The 24,710-nt window shown below is 54.4% G+C and overlaps 1 protein-coding gene across 1 annotated transcript in view; it reads left to right on the forward strand.

The window, feature by feature from the left end:
• gatad2b (GATA zinc finger domain containing 2B) overlaps positions 1-24,267 on the forward strand; it is an 80,747-nt gene extending 56,480 nt beyond the window's left edge. Inside the window, 4 exon segments of the mRNA XM_078431906.1 lie at positions 7,903-8,022; positions 20,365-20,548; positions 23,133-23,153; positions 23,156-24,267. Coding sequence (XP_078288032.1) covers positions 7,903-8,022; positions 20,365-20,548; positions 23,133-23,153; positions 23,156-23,265 — 435 coding nt within the window. The 3' untranslated portion in view covers positions 23,266-24,267.
• The last annotated feature ends 443 nt before the right edge of the window (positions 24,268-24,710 follow it).

Consider the following 24,710-nt stretch of genomic DNA (forward strand, 5'->3'; position numbering starts at 1 on the left):
CTAAAAGACTTCCCCCTTATCCTTAAACTGTGACCCCTTGTTCTGGACTTCCCCAACATCGGGAACAATCTTCCTGCATCTAGCCTGTCCAACCCCTTAAGAATTTTGTACGTTTCTATAAGATCCCCCCTCAGTCTTCTAAATTCCAGCGAGTGCAAGCCGAGTCTATCCAGTCTTTCTTCATATGAAAGTCCTGCCATCCCAGGGATCAATCTGGTGAACCTTCTCTGTACTCCCTCTATGGCAAGAATGTCTTTCCTCAGATTAGGAGACCAAAACTGTACGCAATACTCCAGGTGTGGTCTCACCAATGCCCAGTACAACTGCAGCAGAACCTCCCTGCTCTTATACTCAAATCCCCTCGCTATGAATGCCAACATACCATTCGCTTTCTTCACTACCTGCTGCACCTGCATGCCTACTTTCAATGACTGGTGTACCACGACACCCAGGTCACGTCACCCATTCCTTCTCTCCAGAGATGCTGCTTGTCCGGCTGAGTTGCTCCAGCATTTTGTGTCTATCTTCAGCAGAAAGACAATACACGATTACTATCGAGCCATTTACAGTGATAAGGGAACATGATAAGGGAACAATGTTTAGTGCGAGGTAAAGCCAGCAAAGTCCGAACAAGGATCGTCCGAGGGTCACCAATGAGGCAGATAGTAGTCCAGGACCGCTCTCTAGCTGTGGTAGGACGGTTCAGTTGCCGGGAAGAAGCTGCCCCTGAATCTGGAGGTGTGCGTCTCCACACTTCTGTACCTCTTGCCCGATGGGAGAGGGGAGAAGAGGGAGTGACCGGGGGTGAGACTGGTCCTTGATTATGCTGCTGGCCTTGCCGAGGCAGCGTGAGGTGTAGATGGAGTCAATGGAAGGGAGGTCGGTTTGTGTGACGGTCTGGGCTGCTGGCCTTGCCGAGGCAGCGTGAGGTGTAGATGGAGTCGGTGGGAGGGAGGTTGGTTTGTGTGATGGTCTGGGCTGCTGGCCTTGCCGAGGCAGCGTGAGGTGTAGATGGAGTCGGTGGAAGGGAGGTTGGATTGTGTGATGGTCTGGGCTGCTGGCTTTGCCGAAGCAGCGTGAGGTGTAGATGGAGTCAGTGGGAAGGGAGGTTGGTTTGTGTGTGTGACGGTCTGGGCTGCTGGCCTTGCCGAGGCAGCGTGAAGTGTAGATGGAGTCGGTGGGAGGGAGGTTGGTTTGTGTGATGGTCTGGGCTGCGTCCACAATTCACTGCAATTTCTTACGGTCTTGGATGGAGCCGTTCCCAGACCGTGCTGTGTGATGCATCCTGATAAAATGCTTTCCACGGAGCACCTGTAGAAGTTGGTGAGGGTTGTAGGGGGCATGCCAAACGTCCTAAGCCTTCTCAGGAAGTGGAGGCATTGCTTCAATATGGCTGGTCCAGGAGTAGTTGTTGGTGATACCGACGCTGAGGAATTTGACATTTTCGATCATCTCCACTTCAGTGCCGTCAAACTAAACTGGAGAGGGAGGGGTGAGGCTGAGGGGAGTTGCCGGCTATCAGAGATTGAACTAACAATGCCCCACTGTGCCCCACTGGTAGAGCCGCTGCCTCACAGCGGTAGAAACGCTGTGTCACAGGGCGGTGAATCTGAGGAATTCTCTGCCTCAGACGGCTGTGGAGGCCAAGTCAGTGGAGGTATCACAAAATGCTGGAGTAACTCAGCGGGTCAGGCAGCATCTTGGAGAGAGGGAATGGGTGACGTTTCGGGTCGAGACCCTTCTTCAGACTCTGCTAATCCAGAGAGCCTTCTGGTAAACCTCTCCAACCTCTCCCTGTAGCTGGAACCCTCTAATCCAGGCAGTGTTCTGGTAAACCTCCTCTCCACCCATTCCCTGTAGCTGGAACCCTCTAATCCAGGCAGCGTTCTGGTAAACCTCCTCTCCACCCATTCCCTGTAGCTGGAACCCTCTAATCCAGGCAGTGTTCTGGTAAACCTTCTCTGCATCCTCTCCAAAGCCACCACATTATAGACAATAGGTGCAGGAGGAGGCCGTTCGGTCCCTCGAGCCTGTACGCACCGCCATTCAACGTGATCGCGGCTGATCATTCTCAATCAGTACCCCGTTCCTGCCTTCTCCCCATACCCCCTGACTCCGCTATCCTTAAGAGCTCTATCTAGCTCGCTCTTGAATGCATTCAGAGAATTGGCCTCCACTGCCTTCTGAGGCAGAGAATTCCACAGATTCTTCCTGTAATGGGGCCTCACCTTTGGGAACAATATTCCAATTGTGGTCTAACCAAAGTTTTATGTAACGTGACTTCCTGATTCTTATTTAATGGCCCGACCTAAGAAGGCCGGCAAAGAATACGCCTTCTTTATCGCCCTGTTGTTACTTTCAGGGAGCGATGGACTTGGACTCCAAGTTCTAGTTTAGTTTAGAGATACAGCACGGAAACAGGCCCTTCGGCCCACCGAGTCCGTGCTGACCAGCGATCCCCGCACACGAACACTGCCCTACACACACTTGGAATAATTAACAATCTTCACCGAAGCCAATTAACCGACAAACCTGCACGTCCTTGGAGTGCGGGAGGAAGCCGGAGCACCCGGAGAAGACCCACTTGGTCACGGGGAGAACGTGCAAACTCCGTACAGACAGCACCCGTAGTCAGGATCGAACCCTGGTCTCGGCGCTGTGAGGCAGCACTCTACCACAGGGCCGCCCCAAGTTCTATCTGTCCTACCTACGCCTCTCGTCATTTTATATATTTCTCTCAGGTCTCCCCTCAGCCTCTGGCCCATCAGAGAAGGGGTTGGGCACATTAGAGGCAGGAAACATGTTTCCAATGTTGGGGGAGGCCAGAACCAGGGGCCACACAGTAAGAATAGGGGGTCGGCCATTTAGAACGGAGATGAGGAAAAACGTTTTCAGTCAGAGAGTTGTGAATCTGTGGAATTCTCTGCCTCAGAAGGCAGTGGAGGCCAAGTCTCTGAATGCATTCAAGAGAGAGCTAGATAGAGCTCTTAAGGATAGCGGAGTCAGGGGGTATGGGGAGAAGGCAGGAACGGGGTACTGATTGAGAATGATCAGCCATGATCACATTGAATGGTGGTGCGTACAGGCTCGAAGGGCCGAATGGCCTCCTCCTGCACCTATTATCTATAGAACACTATCCAAGTCTGTGAAGCCTCTCCTTGTAACTACTACCCACTAATCCAGGGATAATGTCTCCTGTAATGGGCCGACCAGAACTACAAACATTATTCCATTTGTGGCCTCACCAAAATGTTTTATGCAATGCGACTTCCTGATTCTTTCATTTAACGTGTGGGAAGGAACTGCAGATGCTGATTTCCACCGAAGATAGACACAAAGTGCTGGAGTAACTCAACGGGACAGGCAGCATCTCTGGAGAGAATGAATAGGTGACGTTTCGGGTCGAGGCCCTTGAAGAAAGGTCTCGATCTGAAACGTCACCTATTCCTTTTCTCTGCAGATGCTGCCTGAGTCGCTCCAGCTTTTTGTGTCTCTTCTATTTAATGTCCCAGCCCATAACGGCAAGCCTACCGTATGCCTTCCGTACCACCCTGTCTACGTGTGCTTCAGCGAGCTATGGACTTGGGCCAAGATCCCACTGACATCAATGTTGCTAAGGGTCATGCTGTTAACTGGTAGTATAAGAAAATAACTGCAGATGCTGGTACAAATCGAAAGTATTTATTCACAGTCAGGCAGCATCTCTGGAGAACATGGATAGGTGACGTTTCACAGAGTGCTGGAGTAACTCAGCGGGTCAGGCAGCATCTGTGGGGAACATGGATAGGTGACGTTTCACAGAGTGCTGGAGTAACTCAGCGGGTCAGGCAGCATCTCTGGGGAACATGGATAGGTGACGTTTCACAGAGTGCTGGGGTAACTCAGCGGGTCAGGCAGCATCTCTGGGGAACATGGATAGGTGACGTTTCACAGAGTGCTGGAGTAACTCAGCGGGTCAGGCAGCATCTCTGGGGAACATGGATAGGTGACGTTTCACAGAGTGCTGGGGTAACTCAGCGGGTCAGGCAGCATCTGTGGAGAACATGGAGAGGTGATGTTTCGGGTCAGGACCCTTTCAAAACAGGTAGTTGAGGCAGGTGCAATAACAAACATTGAAAAACGCCTGGACAGGTACATAGATGGGAAATGTGAAAGATATCACAAAAGGTATGAGTGGCAGGGCTCTGGGCAGTGTTGTAGTGCAGAGAGATCTAGGGGTGCAGGTACATGATTCCTTGAAGGTGGGGTCTCAGGTAGGGTGGTCAAAAAGGCTTTTGGCACAGTGGCCTTCACCAGTCAGTGTATTGAGTATAGAAGTTGGGAGGTCATGTTGCAGTTGTATAAGACGTTGGTGAGGCCGCATTTAGAATATTGTGTTCAGTTCTGGGCACCGTGTTACAGGAAAGATGTCAAGCTGGAAAGGGCACAGAGAAGATTCACGAGGATGTTGCCTGGACTAGAGTGTGTGAGCTACAGGAAGAGGTTGAGCAGGCTGGGACTCTATACCTTGGAGCGCAGGAGGATGAGGGGAGATCTTATAGAGGTGTACAAAATCATGAGGGGAATAGATCGAGTAGACGCACAGAGTCTCTTTCCCAGAGTAGGGGAATCGAGGACCAGTCGATATAGGCTTAAGGTGAAGGGGAAAAGATTTAATCGGAATCTGAGTGTAACTTTTTCACACAGAGGGTGGTGGGTGTGTGGAACGAACTGCCAGAGGAGGTAGTTGAGGCTGGGACTATCCTAGCGTTTAAGAAACAGTTAGATAAATACATGGATAGGACGGGTTTGGAGGGATATGGGCCAAGCGCAGGCAGGTGGGACTAGTGTAGCTGGGACATGTGGGCAAGTTGGGCTGAGTTACTCCAGCATTCTGTGTCTATCTGTTACACTCAATTCCCTGACTGATGAAGGCCGAAAGCCTTTTTGACCACCCTATCTACCAGCAACGCCACAGGTAGAGGAGCATGCCTATCTGGTCATAAGGGATAGGAGTAGAATTAGGCCATTCGGCCCATCAAGTCTTCTCTGCCATTCAATCGTGGCTGATCTATCTCTCCCTCCTAACCCCATTCTCCTGCCTTCTCCCCATAACCCCTGACACCCGTACTAATCAAGAATCTATCCATCTCTGCCTTAAAAATACCCACTGACTTGTGGCCTCCACATCCGTCTGTGGCAAAGAATCCCACAGATTCACCACCCTCTGACTAAAGAAATTCCTCCCCATCTCCTTCCTAAAGGAACGTCCTTTAATTCTGAGGCTGTGCCCTCTGGTCCTAGACTCTCCCACTAGTGGAAACATCCTCTCCACATCCACTCTATCCAGGCCGCTCACTGTTCTGTACGTTTCAATCAGGTCCCCCCCTCATCCTTCTAAACTCCAGCGAGTACAGGCCCAGTGCCCACAAACGCTCATCGTACGTTAACCCACTAATTCCTGGGATCGTTCGTTCTCGTAAACCTCCTCTGGACCCTCCCCAGAGCCGACACATCCTTCCTCAGATTAGATTCACGGGAGGGGGTCTTGGAGGGGAGGACGCTCCTCAAACTGCGGGGCATGCTGGACTATACAGCTCACACTGGCCAACCTGAGGAGCACCTTCAGCAACAGACTGGTCCCACCAAGATGGAGCACAGAACGATCGCTACCACAGGAGATCCTTCTTCCCTGTGGCTATCAAACCGTACAACCCCTCCCCCTTCTGTCGTGGGGTAGACTGACCCCCCCCCCCCCCCCCAATCTTTGCACCTCTCCAATCCTTTCCACACATCACTTTAACTTCATGTTTCAAGTATGGCCAGAACAAATTGGCCCTTGTCAAAGTCACTCAGGTCTTTACTCCTGCCCATTTCTCCTGCATCCAACACGTCAACTTCAAGAACTGACTGTTCACTTGCTGCCTAATATATCCCACCCCTTGTTTTATGACTGTAGGCAGATCAATTTCCCTCCTGGGAGAAATAAAGTTCTAACGTCTCATATACACCAATCAGCCAAAGCATTATGACCTGATGAGCCAAAGCATTATGCCCACCTACCTAATATGCTGTTGGTTCTCCGTGTGCAGCCCCATACGCAGCAGGGTGCGATGCACTGTGTAATGTGACACATTCCTCCCGTCACCACCATTAACATTTTCTATGACTTATCATATCATATCATATCATATATCTACAGCCGGAAACAGGCCTTTTCGGCCCTCCAAGTCCGTGCCGCCCAGTGATCCCCGTACATTAACACTATCCTACACCCACTAGGGACAATTTTTACATTTGCCCAGCCAATTAACCTACATACCTGTACGTCTTTGGAGTGTGGGAGGAAACCGAAGATCTCGGAGAAAACCCACGCAGGTCACGGGGAGAACGTACAAACTCCTTACAGTGCAGCACCCGTAGTCAGGATCGAACCTGTGTCTCCGGCGCTGCATTCGCTGTAAAGCAGCAACTCTACCGCTGCGCCACCGTGCCGCCCATACTTGTGCCACAGTCGACCTTCTGTCGGTTCGGACCAGACGGGATAGGCTTCGTTGCCCTCGCGCATCGATGAGCCTTGGGCGCCCAACACCCTGCCTGTCGCCGGTTTGTGGTTTGTCCCTCCTCGGACCACTGTCGGTCGGTCGGTCGGTACTCACCACTGCTGACCGGGAGCACCCCACAAGCCTTGCCGTTTCAGAGATGCTCTGACCCAGTCGTCTGGCCATGACAATTTGGCCCCTTGTCAAAGTCGCTCAGGTCTTTACTCCTGCCCATTTCTCCTGCATCCAACACGTCAACTTCAAGAACTGACTGTTCACTTGCTGCCTAATATATCCCACCCCTTGATAAGTGCCATTGTAACAAGATAACCAATGTGATTCACGTCGCCTGTCAGTGGTCATAATGTTTTGGCTGATCGGTGTACACGGTGGCCAAAATTTGTTCACAATACTCCAATGCCTCACTCAGCATTGCATCCCTGTTTTGCACAAGAACAGGTGGACCCTAGATAGACATAAAAAGCTGGAGTAACTCAGCGAGACAGGCAGCATCTCTGGAGAGAAGGAATGGGTGACGTTTCGGGTCTTCGAAGTCTGAAGAAGGGTCTTCGACCCGAAACGTCACCCATTCCTTCACTCCAGAGATGCTGCCTGACCCGCTGAGTTACCCCGGCTTTCTGTGTCTGTCTTCGGTTTGAACCAGCCTTCTCACACAACAGGTGAACCCTGCTGTCGGTTATCTGCCATCCCTCCTCTCCCTCTGGCCACTGGAGCTCTGCCTTCGCAGAGCATTGGTGTACAGGGCCTTGGTGAGACCACACCTGGAGTATTGCCTACAGTTTTGGTCTCCTAATCTGAGGAAAGACATTCTTGCCATAGAGGGAGTACAGAGAAGGTTCACCAGATTGATCCCTGGGATGGCAGGACTTTCATGTGAAGAAAGACTGGATAGACTCGGCTTGTACTCGCTGGAATTTAGAAGACTGAGGGGGGATCTTATAGAAACTTACAAAATTCTTAAGGGGTTGGACAGGCTGGATGCAGGAAGATTGTTCCCGATGTTGGGGAAGTCCAGAACAAGGGGTCACAGTTTAAGGATAAGGGGGAAGTCTTTTAGGACCGAGATGAGAACGTTTTTTTTCACACAGAGAGTGGTGAATCTGTGGAATTCTCTGCCACAGAAGGTAGTTGAGGCCAGTTCATTGGCTATATTTAAGAGTGAGTTAGATGTGGCCCTTGTGGCTAAAGGGATCAGGGGGTATGGAGAGAAGGCAGGTACAGGTTACTGAGTTGGATGATCAGCCATGATCATATTGACTGGCGGTGCGTACAGGCTCGAAGGGCCAAATGGCCTCCTCCTGCACCTATTGTCTATGTCTTCGCGTCAGCCCATTAACCGTTGTGTCTTCCTCCCCGGCAGGAGATCGAGCAGCGAATACAGCAGCAAGCAGCGGTGGTGTCGGCTTCCCCCAATGCCGTGTCGACCGGCGTGGTGATGAACAAGCCTGAGCCGGTCATCAGGCACCACCCTCTCCGCCAGGTAAACGCCACGCCCCTCCTCCTCTCCATCTCTCCCTCCCGCCCGCAACCCTCCCCCCCCCTCCTCCTCTCCATCCCTCCCGCCCGCAACCCTCCCCGCTCCCCCCCCCCCCTCCTCCTCTCCGTCCCTCCCGCCCGCAACCCCTCCCCCCCCTCCTCCTACCAACGTGGAGGTAGTTGAGGCTGGGACCATCCCAACGACTAAGAATCAATTGGATAGACAGGTAGATGCACAGAGTCTCTTGCCCAGAGTAGGGGAGTCGAGGACTGGAGGACAGGTTTAAGGTGAAGGAGGAAAAGATTTAATAGGAATCTGAGGGGGGTATGATTTTTTTACACAAAGGGTGGTGGGTGTATGGAACGAGCTGCCAGAGGAGGTAGTTGAGGCTGGGACTATCCCAACGTGTAACAAGCAGTTGGACAGGTACATGGATATGGTACAGGGGGTATGGGGAGAAGGCAGGAACGGGGTACTGATTGAGAATGATCAGCCATGATCACATTGAATGGCGGTGCTGGCTCGAAGGGCCAAATGGCCTCCTCCTGCACCTATTGTTTATTGGATAGGACGGGTTTAGAGGGATATGGGCCAAACGCAGGCAGGTGGGACTAGTGTAGCTGGGGCATGTTGGCCGGTGTGGGCAAGTTGGGCCGAAGGGCCTGTTTCCACTCTGTGTCACTCTATGACTCTAACTGATGCCGCTGAGTCGCTCCAGCTCTTGCAACAGGAACAGCGGCCTTGCATCCACTTTCATGACAAGATGAGGATAATACAGGTCCACCACCGATCTTCAGACAACCGGTGTTCCAGCACCTCCTTGAATGACCATGTTCAATGATAATGTACTGCCACATGTCCCCAGCTACAGTGAAATACATGGCTTTGCATACAACCCTGTAAGATCACACAGCAGGCAGGCCTGACCTGCCTTTTAAAATCTGATCCAAAATGCTTTTATTCAATTATACACTTGAGATGAGGAAAAACTTTTTCAGTCAGAGAGTTGTGAATCTGTGGAATTCTCTGCCTCAGAAGGCAGTGGAGGCCAATTCTCTGGATGCATTCAAGAGAGAGCTAGATAGAGCTCTTAAGGATAGCGGAGTCAGGGGGTATGGGGAGAAGGCAGGAACGGGGTACTGATTGAGAATGATCAGCCATGATCACATTGAATGGCGGTGCGTACAGGCTCGAAGGGCCGAATGGCCTCCTCCTGCACCTATTGTCTATTGTCTACACAAATACAGAGTAGTTACAAAATCAAGACTGCCATTGGCAGCTTGCAATCGAACAGTTATCAGATAAAAATGGCGTCAACTTTATCTACAACGCACTCGATGTAGTTGTAGTGCGTGGCGGTGACCAGCGATCGCGCGAGGCCTCCAGTCCCCCATGTGTTCCCGCTCCAGGGACACGCAGGAGGGGAGGGCGGTCGACTGGTGCGACCATCGACCACTCGCTGCCTGGACCCGCGAGCGGCCATCTTGGCCAGGCCCAGGAGCAAACCGACAGGGAGCCCCCCCCCCTTCTCTCTCCCTCCCTCCCCACTCCCTCTCTTTCTCTCTCTCTCCCTCCCTCCCACACTCCCTCTTTCTCTCCATCCCTCTCTCTCTCTCCCTCCCACATTCCCTCTCTCTCTCTCTCCCTCCCCCCTCTCTCTCTCTCCCTCCCTCCCACCCTCTCTCTCTCTCACAAGATACGCTCACGAGCTCACAAGTTGTAGCGGTAGAATTGGGCGGCACGGTGGCGCGGCGGTAGAGTTGCCGCCTTACAGCGAATGCAGCGCCGGAGACCCGGGTTCCATCCTGACTACGGGTGCCGTCTGTACGGAGTTTGCACGTTTTCCCCGCGACCTGCGTGGGTTTTCTCCGAGATCTTCGGTTTCCTCCCACACTCCAAAGACGTGCAGGTTTGTAGGTTAATTGGCTTGGTAAATGTAAAAAATTGTCCACGGTGTGTGTAGGATAGTGTTAGTGTGCGGGGATCGTTGGGCGGCGCGGACCCGGTGGGCCGAAGGGCCTGTTTCCGCGCTGTATCTCTAAATTAAGCCATTCGGCCCATCGAGCCCACTCCGCCATTCAATCATGGCTGATCCCTGCCACCTAATCCCATTTTCCTGCCTTCTCACCATAACCCTTGACACCTGTTCTAATCATGAATTTGTATGTCTCTGCCTTAAAAATACCCGCCGACTTGGCCTCCACAGCCGTCTGTGGCAGTGAGTCCCACAGATTCACCACCCTCTGACTAAAGACATTCCTCCTCACCTCCTGCGGTCTGCGATCTATTCCTATCCTAAAGGTAGATAAACTAGAGGACATTTAGGGTAAGGGGGGGAAACGTTTGAGGGGATCTGTGGAAGACCTTGTTCACCCAGGGGGTTGTGAGTACCTGGAACACACTGTCATGGAGTGATACAGCGTGGAAACAGGCCCTTCGGCCCAACTTGCCCACACCGACCATACATGTCCCATCTACACTAGTCCCACCTGCCTGCGTTTGGCCCATATCCCTCTAAACCTGTCCTATCCATGTACCTGTTCAACTGTTTCTTAAACATTGCGATAGTCCCAGCCTCGACTACCTCCTCTGGCAGCTCGTTCCATGCACCCACCACCCTCTGTGTAAAAAAAATGACCCCTCAGGATCCTATGAAATTTTTCCCCCCTCACCTTAAACCTATGTCCTCTGGTTCTCAATTCTCCTACCCATGCACTGACCCGATCTATTAAGGATAGCGGAGTCAGGGGGTATGGGGAGAAGGCCGGAACGGGGTACTGATTGAGAATGATCAGCCATGATCACATTGAATGGCGGTGCTGGCTCGAAGGGCTGAATGGCCTACTCCTGCACCTATTGCCTATTGTCTATTCCCCTCACCTCTTTCAGATCACCCCTCAGCATCCTGTGCTCCAAGGAGTAAAGTCCTAACTTGCCCAACCTCTCCCTGTAGCTCAGAACCTCGAGTCCTGGCAACAACCTCGTGAATCTTCTCTGCGCTCTTTCCAACTTGACGACATCTTTCCTGTAACACGGTGCCCCGAACTGAACACAATGCTCTAAATGCGGCCTCACCAACGTCTTAAACAACTGCAACATGACCTTCTATACTCAATGAAGTTGGACACAAAATGCTGGCGTAACTCAGCGGGACAGGCACCGATCTCTGGAGAGGAGTAATGGGTGGAGACACTTCTTCAGACTGAAGAAGGGTCTCGACCCGAAACGTCACCCATTCCTCCTCTCCAGAGATGCTGCCTGTCCCGCTGAGTTACTCCAGCATTTTGTGTCCATCTTCGGAGTAAGCCAACATCCTCAGTTCCTTCCTACAGATTCTATACTCAATGCCCTAACTGAAGAGCCCTGGCGAGATTCTCGTAAATCTCTCCACCCTATCTGTCCCCCTCGTTATTTTGTACACGATGGGCAACGTAGAATTGTTATTAGCGTTCTCCTCGATCTCTCTAAAGCAGGAAGTTCTCATCTCACATCCAAACCTCAACATTTCCTGTTGTCTTACTAAAGGACATTTGATGTAAGAAAATAACTGCAGATGCCGGTACAAATCGAAGGTATTTATTTACAAAATGCTGGAGTAACTCAGCAGGTCAGGCAGCATCTCGGGAGAGAAGGAATGGGCGACATTTCGGGTCGAGACCCTTCTTCAGACTGATGTCAGGGGGGCGGGACAAAGGGAGGATATAGGTGGAGACAGGAATATAGAGGGAGAACTGGGAAGGGGGAGGGGAAGAGAGGGACAGAGGAACTATCTAAAGTTGGAGAAGTCAATGTTCATACCACTGGGCTGTTCCTCCAATTTGCGGTGGGCCTCACTATGGCACCGGAGGAGGCCCATGACAGAAAGGTCAGACTGGGAGTGGGAGGGGGAGTTGAAGTGCTCAGCCACCGGGAGATCAGGTTGGTTAAGGCGGACTGAGCGAAGGTGTTGAGCGAAGCGATCGCCGAGCCTGCGTTTGGGTTTCGCCGATGTAGAGTTACTCCAGCATTTTGAGTTGATATCTAGAGCAGCAGAGTTACTCCAGACTTGTGTGAATAAAGGCCATCTGTACTGTTTGAAGGCTAGCTCCCCTCCCTGTCTGAAGCCGTGCTTAATGCAGGGACTTGGTGCCTTAGCCAGTTCCAAATGGTCAGTCGAGTACAAGGAGCGTTTGTGGGCACTGGGCCTGTACTCGCTGGAGTTTAGAAGGATGAGGGGGGGACCTGATTGAAACGTACAGAACAGTGAGCGGCCTGGATAGAGTGGATGTGGAGAGGATGTTTCCACTAGTGGGAGAGTCTAGGACCAGAGGGCACAGCCTCAGAATTAAAGGACGTTCCTTTAGGAAGGAGATGAGGAGGAATTTCTTTAGTCAGAGGGTGGTGAATCTGTGGGATTCTTTGCCACAGACGGCTGTGGAGGCCACAAGTCAGTGGGTGTTTTTAAGGCAAAGATAGGTAGATTCTTGATTAGTACGGGGTTTATGGGGAGAAGGCAGGAGAATGGGGTTGGGAGGGAGAGATAGATCAGCCATAGTTGAATGGCAGCGTAGACTCGATGGGCTGAGTGGCCTAATTCTGCTCCCAGCACTTATGAAGGTCACCAAAGTCCCAGCTCTGGCCTGGTCAAAGTCCTGCACTGAACATAGACAACACCAAAGCCTCTGTCCCCACCAGGGAGCAAAGAGGTCCTTCTGCAGTTGTACAGGGCCCTAGTGAGACCGCACCTGGAGTACTGTGTGCAGTTTTGGCTCCAAATTTGAGGAAGGATATTCTTGCTATTAAGGGCGTGCAGCGTAGGTTTACTAGGTTAATTCCCTGAATGGCGGGACTGTCATATGTTGAAAGCCTGGAGCGACTAGGCTTGTATACACTGGAGTTTACAAGGATGAGAGGGGATCTTATCGAAACGTATAAGATTATTAAGGGGTTGGACACGTTAGAGGCAGGAAACATGTTCCAAATGTTGGGGGAGTCCAGAACCAGGGGCCACAGTTTAAGAATAAGGGGTCGGCCATTTAGAACGGAGATGAGGAAAACCTTTTTCAGTCAGAGAGTTGTGAATCTGTGGAATTCTCTGCCTCAGAAGGCAGTGGAGGCCAATTCTCTGAATGCATTCAAGAGAGAGCTGGATAGAGCTCTTAAGGATAGCGGAGTCAGGGGGTATGGGGAGAAGGCAGGAACGGGGTACTGATTGAGAATGATCAGCCGTGATCACATTGAATGGCGGTGCTGGCTCGAAGGGCCGAATGGCCTCCTCCTGCACCTATTGTCTATTGTCAGTCGTGGAGTGAACCAGCGTGGAAACAGGCCCTTCAGCCCGACCTGCCCATACCGACCAACGTGCTCAATCTAAACACTAGTCCCACCTGCCTGCCTTTTGGTCCGTATCTCTCCAAACCCGTCCTACCCATGGTTTTTTTCCAAATCTTTTTTTAACGAATGCTTGAATGAATAAGTCTATTGGCCAAGTATGTGCAGATACAAGGAATGTGCCTTGGTGCTCCGCTCACAAATGACAACACAAACATACAGTTGACAATTAAGAATAAAGCATAAACTCATCAAAACAATAAGGATGCACCATTTAAACGTTCAGTTGCGGTAAAGTTAATAAATTCAGAAGTTATAGGAGCAGAAACATAGAAAATAGGTGCAGGAGTAGGCCATTCGGCCCTTCGAGCCTGTACGCACCACCATTCAATATGATCATGGCTGATCATCCAACTCAGTATCCCGTACCTGCCTTCTCTCCATACCCCCTGATCCCTTTAGCCACAAGGGCCACATCTAACTCCCTCTTAAATATAGCCAATGAACTGGCCTCAACTACCTTCTGTGGCAGAGAATTCCACAGACTCACCACTCTCTGTGTGAAAAAAAACGTTCTCATCTCGGTCCTAAAAGACTTCCTCCTTATCCTTAAACTGTGACCCCTTGTTCTGGACTTCCCCAACATCGGGAACAATCTTCCTGCATCTAGTCTGTCCAACCCCTTAAGAATTTTGTACGTTTCTATAAGATCCCCCCTCAATCTTCTAAATTCCAGCGAGTACAAGCCGAGTCTATCCAGTCTTTCTTCATATGAAAGTCCTGCCATCCCAGGGATCAATCTGGTGAACCTTCTTTGTACTCCCTCTATGGCAAGAATGTCTTTCCTCAGATTAGGAGACCAAAACTGCACGCAATACTCCAGGTGTGGTCTCGCCAATGCCCTGTACAACTGCAGCAGAACCTCCCTGCTCCTATACTCAAATCCCCTTGCTATGAATGCCAACATACCAATCACTTTCTTCACTGCCTGCTGCACCTGCATGCCTACTTTCAATGACTAGTGTACCATGACACCCAGGTCTCGTTGCATCTCCCCTTTTCCTAATCCCAGAATTAGGCCATTCGGCCCATCGTCCACTCCGCCATCTCCCTCCTAACCCCATTCTCCTGCCTCCTCCCCATAACCCCTGACACCCGCACTAATCAAGAACCTATTTATCTCCGCCTTAAAAATACCCACTGACTTGTGGCTTCCACAGCCGCCTGTGGCAATGAATTCCACAGATTCACCATCCTCTGACTTGTGATAGTCCCAGCCTCAACTACCTCCTCCAGCAGCCTATTCCATACACCCACCGCCCTTTGTGTAAAATAAATTGCACCTCAGGTTCCTATTAAATCTCCTCCTCCTCCACCCCTGCTTTCCTATTCTTACCACCAAAGTGGATAACCTCACACTTATCCACATTATCCACATTAAACTGCATCTGCCATGCATCCGCCCACTCACACAACCTGTCCAAGTCACCCTGCAACCTCTATTCCTCTATAACCTCTATAAGGATCTATTCCCCTCTTGATTTGGTGCGCCTCTATAAGATCACCCCTCATCCTCCTGCGCTCCAAGGAACACACCGATCAGCCAAAACATTATGACCACTGACAGGCGACGTGAATCACATTGATTATCTTGTTACAATGGCACCTGTTAAGGGGTGGGATATATTAGGCAGCAAGTGAACAGTCAGTTCTTGAAGTTGATGTGTTGGATGCAGGAGAAATGGGCAGGAGTAAAGACCTGAGCCACTTTGACAAGGGCCAAATTGTTCTGGCCAGACGACTGGGTCAGAGCATCTCTGAAACGGCAAGGCTTGTGGGGTGCTGCTAAAGGATCTGCTGCTAACGTTTATGTGCCAGATAACACGGGACACAATAGACAATAGGTGCAGGAGGAGGCCATTCAGCCCTTCGAGCCTGTACGCACCGCCATTCAATGTGATCACGGCTGATCATTCTCAATCAGTACCCCGTTCCTGCCTTCTCCCCATACCCCCTGACTCCGCTATCCTTAAGAGCTCTATCTAGCTCTCTCTTGAATGCATTCAGAGAATTGGCCTCCACTGCCTTCTGAGGCAGAGAATTCCACAGATTCACAACTCTCTGACTGAAAAAGTTTTTCCTCATCTCAGTTCTAAATGGCCGACCCCTTATTCTTAAACTGTGTGGCCCCTGGTTCCGGACTCCCCCAACATTGGGAACATGTTTCCTGCCTCTAACGTGTCCAACCCCTTAATAATCTTATACGTTTCGATAAGATCCCCTCTCATCCTTCTAAATTCCAGTGTATACAAGCCTAGTCGCTCCAGGCTTTCAACGTACGACAGTCCCGCCATTCCGGGAATTAACCTGGTAAACCTACGCTGCACGCCCTCAATAGCAAGAATATCCTTTCAAATTTGGAGACCAAAACTGCACACAGTACTCCAGGTGCGGTCTCACTAGGGCCCTGTACAACTGCAGAAGGACCTCTTTGCTCCTATACTCAACTCCTCTTGTTATGAAGGCCAACATGCCATTGGCTTCCTTCACTGCCTGCTGTACCTGCATGCTTCCTTTGTAGAGAAGGAACGGGGTGACGTTTCGGGGCGAGAGGAAAGCGAGAGACATGACAAGGTGCAGAAGCCAGCACCAATCTGCAAGGAAGGGTGGAGCCCACAATGCTCCGTTGTTGGCTGTGGAGGAGGTGATCAGGAAGGGATAGGAACAGAAAAACTTAGCGGGGGGGGGGGGCGGAGAGAGAGTTCTTGAAGTTGACGTGTTGGATGCAGGAGAAATGGGCAGGAGTGAAGACCTGAGCGACTTTGACAAGGGCCAAATTGTCATGGCCAGACGACTGGGTCAGAGCATCTCTGAAACGCCAAGGCTTGTGGGGTGCTGCTCAAGGATGTGCTGCTAACGTTTTGGTGCCAGACACCACAGGACACCTTCAGGGGTCTTGTAGAGTCCGTGCCTCGGCGGGTCGGAGCTGTTTTGGCGGCACACGGAGGACCAACAGCATATTAGGCAGGTGGTCGTAATGTTTTGGTTGATCGGTGTGGAGTCCCAGCCTGCTCAACCTCTCCCTGTGGCTCAGGCTCTCACAATAGACAATAGACAATAGGTGCAGGAGGAGGCCATTCAGCCCTTCGAGCCAGCACCGCCATTCAATGCGATCATGGCTGATCACTCTCAATCAGTACCCCGTTCCTGCCTTCTCCCCATACCCCTCAATCCGCTATCCTTAAGAGCTCTATCCAGCTCTCTCTTGAAAGCATCCAACGAACTGGCCTCCACTGCCTTCTGAGGCAGAGAATTCCACACCTTCACCTCTCTCTGACTGAAAAAGTTCTTCCTCATCTCAGTTCTAAATGGCCTACCCCTTATTCTTAAACTGTGGCCCCTGGTTCTGGACTCCCCCAACATTGGGAACATATTTCCTGCCTCTAATGTGTCCAACCCCTTAATAATCTTATACGTTTCAATAAGATCCCCCCTCATCCTTCTAAATTCCAGTGTATACAAGCCTAGTCGCTCCAGCCTTTCAACATATCTCTCGAGTCCTGGCAATGTCCTCGTAGATCTTCTCTGTGCCCTTTCCCGTTTGCAGCAACACTGTGTCAGCCCATCGCTTCACACCCGCACACTGTGGTCCACCCACACACTGCTAACACCTCTGTCAACGTCAAACAAACAATCGCCAGACCTCATCCCACTTCCTGCCTACTCATCTGCACCACGGATCACATTTTAACTGTTGCACCTTCTCGCAAACATCTATGGCACAAATCTAGCAGAAAAGCATCAAATTATCAAGGGACTGGACAAGCGAGAGGCGGGAAAAACCTCGCCCAAAGGTTGGGGGAGTCCAGAACCAGGGGCCACACACACACAGTCTAAGAATAAAGGGGAGGCCATTTAAAACTGAGAGAAGAAACGTTTCCACCCAGAGAGTTGTGAATGTGTGGGATTCTCTGCCACAGAGGGCAGTGGAGGCCGATTCACTGGATGGATTTAAGAGAGAGTTAGATAGAGCTCTAGGGGCGAGTGGAATCAAGGGGTATGGGGAGAAGGCAGGCACGGGTTACTGATTGTGGACGATCAGGCACGATCACAATGAATGGCGGTGCGTACAGGCTCGAAGGGCCGAATGGCCTCCTCCTGCACCTATTGTCTATGTTTCTAAATGGAAGGGGAGTCTCAGTGGAGCAGCGGTAGAGTTGCGGCCTCACAGCGCCAGAGACCTGGGTTCCATCTTGACTACGGGTGCTGTCTGTTACGTTCTCCCAGTGACCACGCAGGTTTTCTCCGGGCGCTCCGGTTTCCTCCCACACTCCAAAGACGTGCGTGTCTGTGGGTTAATTGGATCTGTCAGTTGATAATTGTCCCTAGTGTAGTGCTCATAGACAGGCGCGATCACTGGTCAGTGTAGTCTCGAGGGGCCGAAGGGCCTGTTTCAACCCTATATCACTAAAGTCTCAGGAGATCATGCTCCTACACCATCCCCCCCACACACTCCCCCCCCACACACTCCCCCCACATACACTCCCCCCCCCCCCCCACACACACTCCCCCCACACACACTCCCCCCACACACACCCCCCCCCACACACACTCCCCCCACACACTCCCCCCCCCCACACACACCCCCCACACACACACCCCCCCACACACACACCCCCCACACACACACCCCCCCACACACACACCCCCCCACACACACACCCCCCCCACACACACTCCCCCCACACACACACCCCCACACACACACCACCCCACACACACACCCCCCACACACACCCCCCCCACACACACACCCCCCCCCACACACACTCCCCCCACACACTCCTCCCCCCACACACACACTCCCCCCCCACACACTCCCCCCACACACACTCCCCCCAACACACACACCCCCCACACACACTCCCCCCACACACACACACCCCACACACACACCCCCCCCCCACACACACTCCTCCCCCCCACACACACTCCCCCCCACACACACACTCCCCCCACACACACACCCCCCACACACACACACCCCACACACACACCCCCCCCCACACACACTCCCCCCACACACTCCTCCCCCCACACACACTCCCCCCCAACACACTCCCCCCCACACACTCCCCCCCCCACACACTCCCCCCCCACACACTCCCCCCACACACTCCCCCCCCACACACTCCCCCCACACACTCCTCCCCCCCCACACACTCCCCCCACACACACCCCCCCCACACACACTCCCCCCACACACACTCCCCCCCCACACACTCCCCCCACGCACACTCCCCCCACACACACTCCCCCCACACGCACTCCCCCCACACGCACTCCCCCCCCCACACACTCCCCCCCCACACACTCCCCCCACACACACTCCCCCCACACACTCCCCCCCCACACACTACCCCCACACACTCCTCCCCCCAAACACACTCCCCCCACACACACTCCCCCCACACACTCCCCCCCACACACCTACCCCCCACACACTCCCCCCCCACACACACTCCCCCCCCACACACACTCCCCCCACACACACTCCCCCCCACACACTCCCCCCCCCCACACACTCCCCCCACACACACTCCCTCCCCCACACACTCCCCCCACACACACTCCCCCCACACCATCACATACTCCCCCCACACACTCCCCCCCCCCACACACTCCCCCCCACACACTCCCCCCCACACACTCCCCCCCACACACACTCCCCCCCCACACACACTCCCCCCCCACACACTCCCCCCACACACACTCCCCCCACACACACTCACCCCACACACACTCCCCCCCACACACACTCCCCCCCCCCACACACACTCCCCCCCACACACACTCCCCCCACACACACTCCCCCCACACACACTCCCCCCACACACACTCCCCCCACACACACTCCCCCCACACACACTCCCCCCCCCACACACTCCCCCCCACACCATCACACACTCCCCCCACACCGTCCCGTCCCACACTCCCCTCTAACACCGTGCCTCTCTGTAACCGCGTGCCTCTCTGTAACCGCGACACTCTAACGGCGTGCCCCTCTGTAACCGCGTGCCCCTCTGTAACCGCGTCACTAACGGCGTGCCCCTCTGTAACCGCGTGCCCCTCTGTAACCGCGCGCCCGTCTGTAACTGCGCGCCCGTCTGTTACCGCGATACTCTAACGGCGTGCCCCACTGTAACTGCGTGCCCCTCTGTAACCGCGCGCCCGTCTGTTACCGCGACACTCTAACGGCGTGCCCCTCTGTAACCGCGTGCCTCTCTGTAACTGCGACACTCTAACCGCGCGCCCGTCTGTAACCGCGCGCCCGTCTGTAACCGCGTCACTAACGGAGTGCCTCTGTAACCGCGCGCCCGTCTGTAACCGCGTCACTAACGGCGTGCCTCTTTGTAACCGCGCGCCCGTCTGTAACTGCGTCACTAACGGCGTGCCCGTCTGTAACCGCGTCACTAACGGAGTGCCTCTGTAACCGCGCGCCCCGTCTAACCGCGTCACTCTAACGGCGTGCCTCTCTGTAACGGCGTGCCCGTCTGTAACCGCGCGCCCGTCTGTAACTGCGCGCCCGTCTGTAACCGCGCGCCCGTCTGTAACCGCGCGCCCGTTTGTAACCGCGCGCCCGTCTGTAACCGCGCGCCCGTCTGTAACCGCGCGCCCGTCTGTAACTGCGCGCCCGTCTATAACCGCGCGCCCGTCTGTAACTGCGCGCCCGTCTGTAACCGCGCGCCCGTCTGTAACCGCGCGCCCGTTTGTAACCGCGCGCCCGTCTGTAACTGCGCGCCCGTCTGTAACCGCGCGCCCGTCTGTAACCGCGCGCCCGTCTGTAACCGCGTCACTCTAACGGCGTGCCTCTCTGTAACGGCGTGCCCGTCTGTAACCGCGTCACTCTAACGGCGTGCCTCTCTGTAACGGCGTGCCCGTCTGTAACCGCGCGCCCGTCTGTAACTGCGCGCCTGTCTGTAACCGCGCGCCCGTCTGTAACCGCGACACTCTAACGGCGTGCCTCTCTTGCAGCAGCTGCCTCCGTCGCAGTCGTCGCTCCAGCGTGGGCTCCACACCTCGGCCCGCAGCGTGCTGTCCACATTTGCGCAGGGCCCGCAGATGCACGTGGCCGGCGGGCTCCTGGGCATGCCAGGTAAGCATGCAATGCGGAGCGGAGGCCAGAGCCGAGGACGAAGGCCGTACTTCACCACCTCAGGTAGACACTAAACCGCCCTTCACACCGACGGCTCCAACTCCCCCCTCCCCCGCCCCCCCCCTCCCCCGCCCCCCCTCCCCGCCTCTCTATCCCGCCACATCCGGGCAGTGAAACCTGTAACAACACAGACACCTCGGTCTCATCCCCACCTCCACCCATTCGGCCCACAGCAAACCCCCTTCTGTAATTTCCCCGGGGTTCCCATCCAATCCTTCTCTCCCAGAGACGGCAGTGCAGCGGGTGGAGCTGCTGCCTCACAACGCCGGAGACCCGGGTCCCATCCTGGCCTCGGCTCTCCGTGCAGAGTTTGCACGTCCTCCCGTGTTCCCAAAGACGTGCCCGGCTCGGGTCTGTGGGATCGACACTGTGCCGGGAGCCAGCGACAGAGTTGTGGTGACTCAGAACAAGTTGCAGATGGGGCTATCGCTGGCCGGCGAGGGCCGAAGGGCCTGTTTCCACGCCGTATGGCTAAACTGGACTAAACCACGAGCCCTCTCGGCTGCTGAACCCAGATAGCCCGTGATTCTGGTGTCAACATGAACCTGATGATTAGATGACATCCCTGATGATTAGACGTCATCCCTGATGCTTAGACGTCTCCTGCATTCCATCCTGGTTCATCCCACCCCCCACCCCCATCCCCCTGGTCACACGAGGTGTCTGCTTGTACAGGTTTGGCTCTCCGTGTGTTTCTGTGCAACCCGGCGTTACACGGTTTAACTTGCAATCCCAGGGTCTCCTCTCGGTGTCCTGTCTCGGTCAGTCGGTGGAGGAGGAGGAGGTGCTGATGGGAGAGGAGGGAGGGCAAGTGTTGTAGACCCTGATGTGGGCGGGCGGGTGAGTTAAGTTCGAGTTCAGTTCATTCTCAGGTGCTAACCAGTCAGCGGAAACACTCTACACGATGTGAATACAGGAGCAAAGAGGTCCTTCTGCAGTTGTACAGGGCCCAAGTGAGACCGCACCTGGAGTACTGTGTGCAGTTTTGGTCTCCACATTTGAGGAAGGATATTCTTGCTATTGAGGGCGTGCAGCGTAGGTTCACCAGGTTAATTCCCGGAATGGCGGGACTGTCATATGTTGAAAGACTGGAGCGACTAGGCTTGTATACACTGGAATTTAGAAGGATGAGAGGGGATCTTATTGAAACACATAAGATTATTAAGGGGTTGGACACGTTAGAGGCAGGAAACATGTTCCCAATGTTGGGGGAGTCCAGAACCAGGGGCCACAGTTTAAGAATAAGGGGTCGGCCATTTACAACGGAGATGAGGAAAAACGTTTTCAGTCAGAGAGTTGTGAATCTGTGGAATTCTCTGCCTCAGAAGGCAGTGGAGGCCAATTCTCTGAATACATTCCAGAGAGAGCTAATTAGAGCTCTTAAGGATAGCGGAGTCAGGGGGTATGGGGAGAAGGCAGGAACGGGGTACTGATTGAGAATGATCAGCCATGATCACATTGAATGGCGGTGCGTACAGGCTCGAAGGGCTGAATGGCCTCCTGCTGCACCTATTGTCTATTGTATATTGATTACAATCGAGCCGTCCACAGTGTACAGATACGGGATAAAGGGAACAATGTGACACGTTTAGTGCAAAATAAACTCCAGTAAAGTCAAATCAAAGATAGTCTCAGGGTCTCCAATGAGGGAGATGGTCACTCAGGACAGCTCTGTAGTTGTTAGTAGGACAGGACAATCGCCTGATAACAGCTGGGACAAAGGGTTCCCCTAGTTTAGTTTAGTTTATTGTCCCGTGTACTGAGGTACAGTGAAGAGCTTTGTCGCTGCGTGCTATCCAGTCAACGGAGAGACTGCACACGATTACAATCGAGCCGTCCACAGTGTACAGATACAAGGTGCAGGGAATAACGTTCAGTGCAAGGTCAAGTCCGATTAAAGATAGTCCGAGGGTCTCCAATGAGGTAGACGGGAGGTCAGGACCGCTCTCTAGTTGGTGAGAGGACGGTTCAGTTGCCTGATAACAGCCGGGAAGAAACTGCCCCTGAATCTGGAGGTGTGCGTCTCCACACTTCTGTACCTCTTGCCCCGATGGGAGAGGGGAGAAGAGGGAGTGACCGGGGGTGAGACTGGTCCTTGATTATGCTGCTGCCTTGCCGTGGCAGCGCGAGGTGTAGATGGAGTCAGTGGGAGGTTTGTTTGTGCGTGACGGTCTGGGCTGCTGGCCTTGCCGAAGCAGCGCGAGGTGTGGGTGGAGTCGGTGGGTGGGAGGGTGGTTTGTTTGTGTGTGTGACGGTCTGGGCTGCTGGCCTTGCCGAGGCAGCGTGAGGTGTAGATGGAGTCAGTGGGAGGTTTGTTTGTGCGTGACGGTCTGGGCTGCTGGCCTTGCCGAGGCAGCGCGAGGTGTGGATGGACTCGGTGGAAGATGGTAACATAGAAAACAGGTGCAGGAGGAGGCCATTCAGCCCTTCGAGCCTGTACGCACCGCCATTCAATATGATCATGGCTGATCATCCAGCATAGATGCCTCATTCCCCCCCCACCCCCCCTCCCTCATTCCCCCCCCCCCACCCCCCGTCTGCCCGCCCGCTCCCTCACCCCCCCTCTCTCTCCCTCTTCCCTCCGCAGGGGTCAACATGTCGTACCTGAACGCGGGGTCGGAGGTCAGAAGGGGTCGAGCCTGGCAGATCGGCAGCGCGAGTACCTGCTGGACATGATCCCACCGCGGCCCCTCTCGCAGTCCGTCAGCGCACAGAAGTGAGGGGCCGTGCCGCACCGCGCCACGCCACGCCCCGCCACCGTGCCCAGTGCCTGACCCCCCACCCCCACACCCCACCCCTGTGTTATTGTACGTGTCTGATGCTAACTCTGTCGTAGGGTTATACACCCACCAGCACTGCTCACATGAGGGACAAGGCATGGGGTCAGACACACAGCACCTCCCCCCTCCTCCCCTCCCCCCTCCTCTCTCTCTCCACTCCCCTCCCCCCTCCTCCCCTCCTCTCTCTCTCCCTTCTCCTCCCCTCCCCCCTCCTCCCCTCCTCTCTCTCTCCCTTCTCCTCCCCTCCTCTCTCTCTCCCTTCTCCTCCCCTCCTCTCTCTCTCCCCTCTCCTCCCCTCCCCTCCCCTCCCTCCTCCTCCCCTCCTCTCTCTCTCCCTTCTCCTCCCCTCCTCTCTCTCTCCCTTCTCCTCCCCTCCTCTCTCTCTCCCCCCTCCTCCCCTCCTCTCTCTCTCCCTTCTCCTCCCCTCCCCTCCCCTCCCCCCTCCTCCCCTCCCCCCTCCTCTCTCTCTCCACTCCCCTCCCCCCTCCTCCCCTCCTCTCTCTCTCCCTTCTCCTCCCTCCTCTCTCTCTCCCCCCTCCTCCCCTCCTCTCTCTCTCCCCCTCCTCCCCTCCTCTCTACTCCTCATCGCCTCTCCCTCCCTCTCTCTCTTCCCTCCTCCCTCTCTCCCCTCTCCCTCCTCTCCTCCCCCTCCCTCTCTCTCTTCATCCCTCCTCTCTTCCCCATCACTCTCCCCTCCCATCCCTCACCTCCCCCTCCTCTCTCTCTCACCTTCCCTCACCTCTCCCCTCTCCTCCCCCTCCTCTTCTCCCACCTTCCTCCCTCCCCCCCCCCCCACCCCCCTCTCCAGGCGGTCACGGGGAGAGCGTGCAAGTGAGCCCAGGGCCTGTGGTGTGGGGTTGAGCATGTGTGGGGGGGAGGGGATATGTGGGGGAGGGGGGGGTGAGCCCCGGAACCTGGTGCGGGGGGAAGAAGGGGGACCTGAGACCCTAGAGTGGGGAGATGGGGGGGTGTAGTGAGAGTGAGGAAGAGAAGGGGCTGAGCCAAGGACCCTGGGGGGAGGGGAGGGGATCCCGGGGGGGGGGGGGGGAGGGTCTGTGAGCCGGCCGTTGCCTTTGTCCCGTGTGCGAGCAGACGTGTGTGGATATTGTGAGGGAGGGGGGGGGGGGTTATTGTACATTGAAGAAACCAATCGAGTTACTCTCCAAGAGACTGCCGCCTGGCGGGCAAAGATGTGCCCGGTGCCCACTCCCCTCCCCCTCTCCCTCACCCTCGCCCCCCAGCTTCTCCCCATAATCTCACCCTCTCCCCAAATCCCATACCCTCACCCTCTTCCCTACTCCCACCCTCTCCCCTCACCCCCCCAGCTTCTCCCCTTACCCTCACCCCCATATCCTTACCCTCACCCCCATATCCTTACCCTCACC

This window comes from Rhinoraja longicauda, chromosome 44, assembly GCF_053455715.1.
Source record: "Rhinoraja longicauda isolate Sanriku21f chromosome 44, sRhiLon1.1, whole genome shotgun sequence".
Classification (NCBI taxonomy): domain Eukaryota; kingdom Metazoa; phylum Chordata; class Chondrichthyes; order Rajiformes; family Arhynchobatidae; genus Rhinoraja; species Rhinoraja longicauda.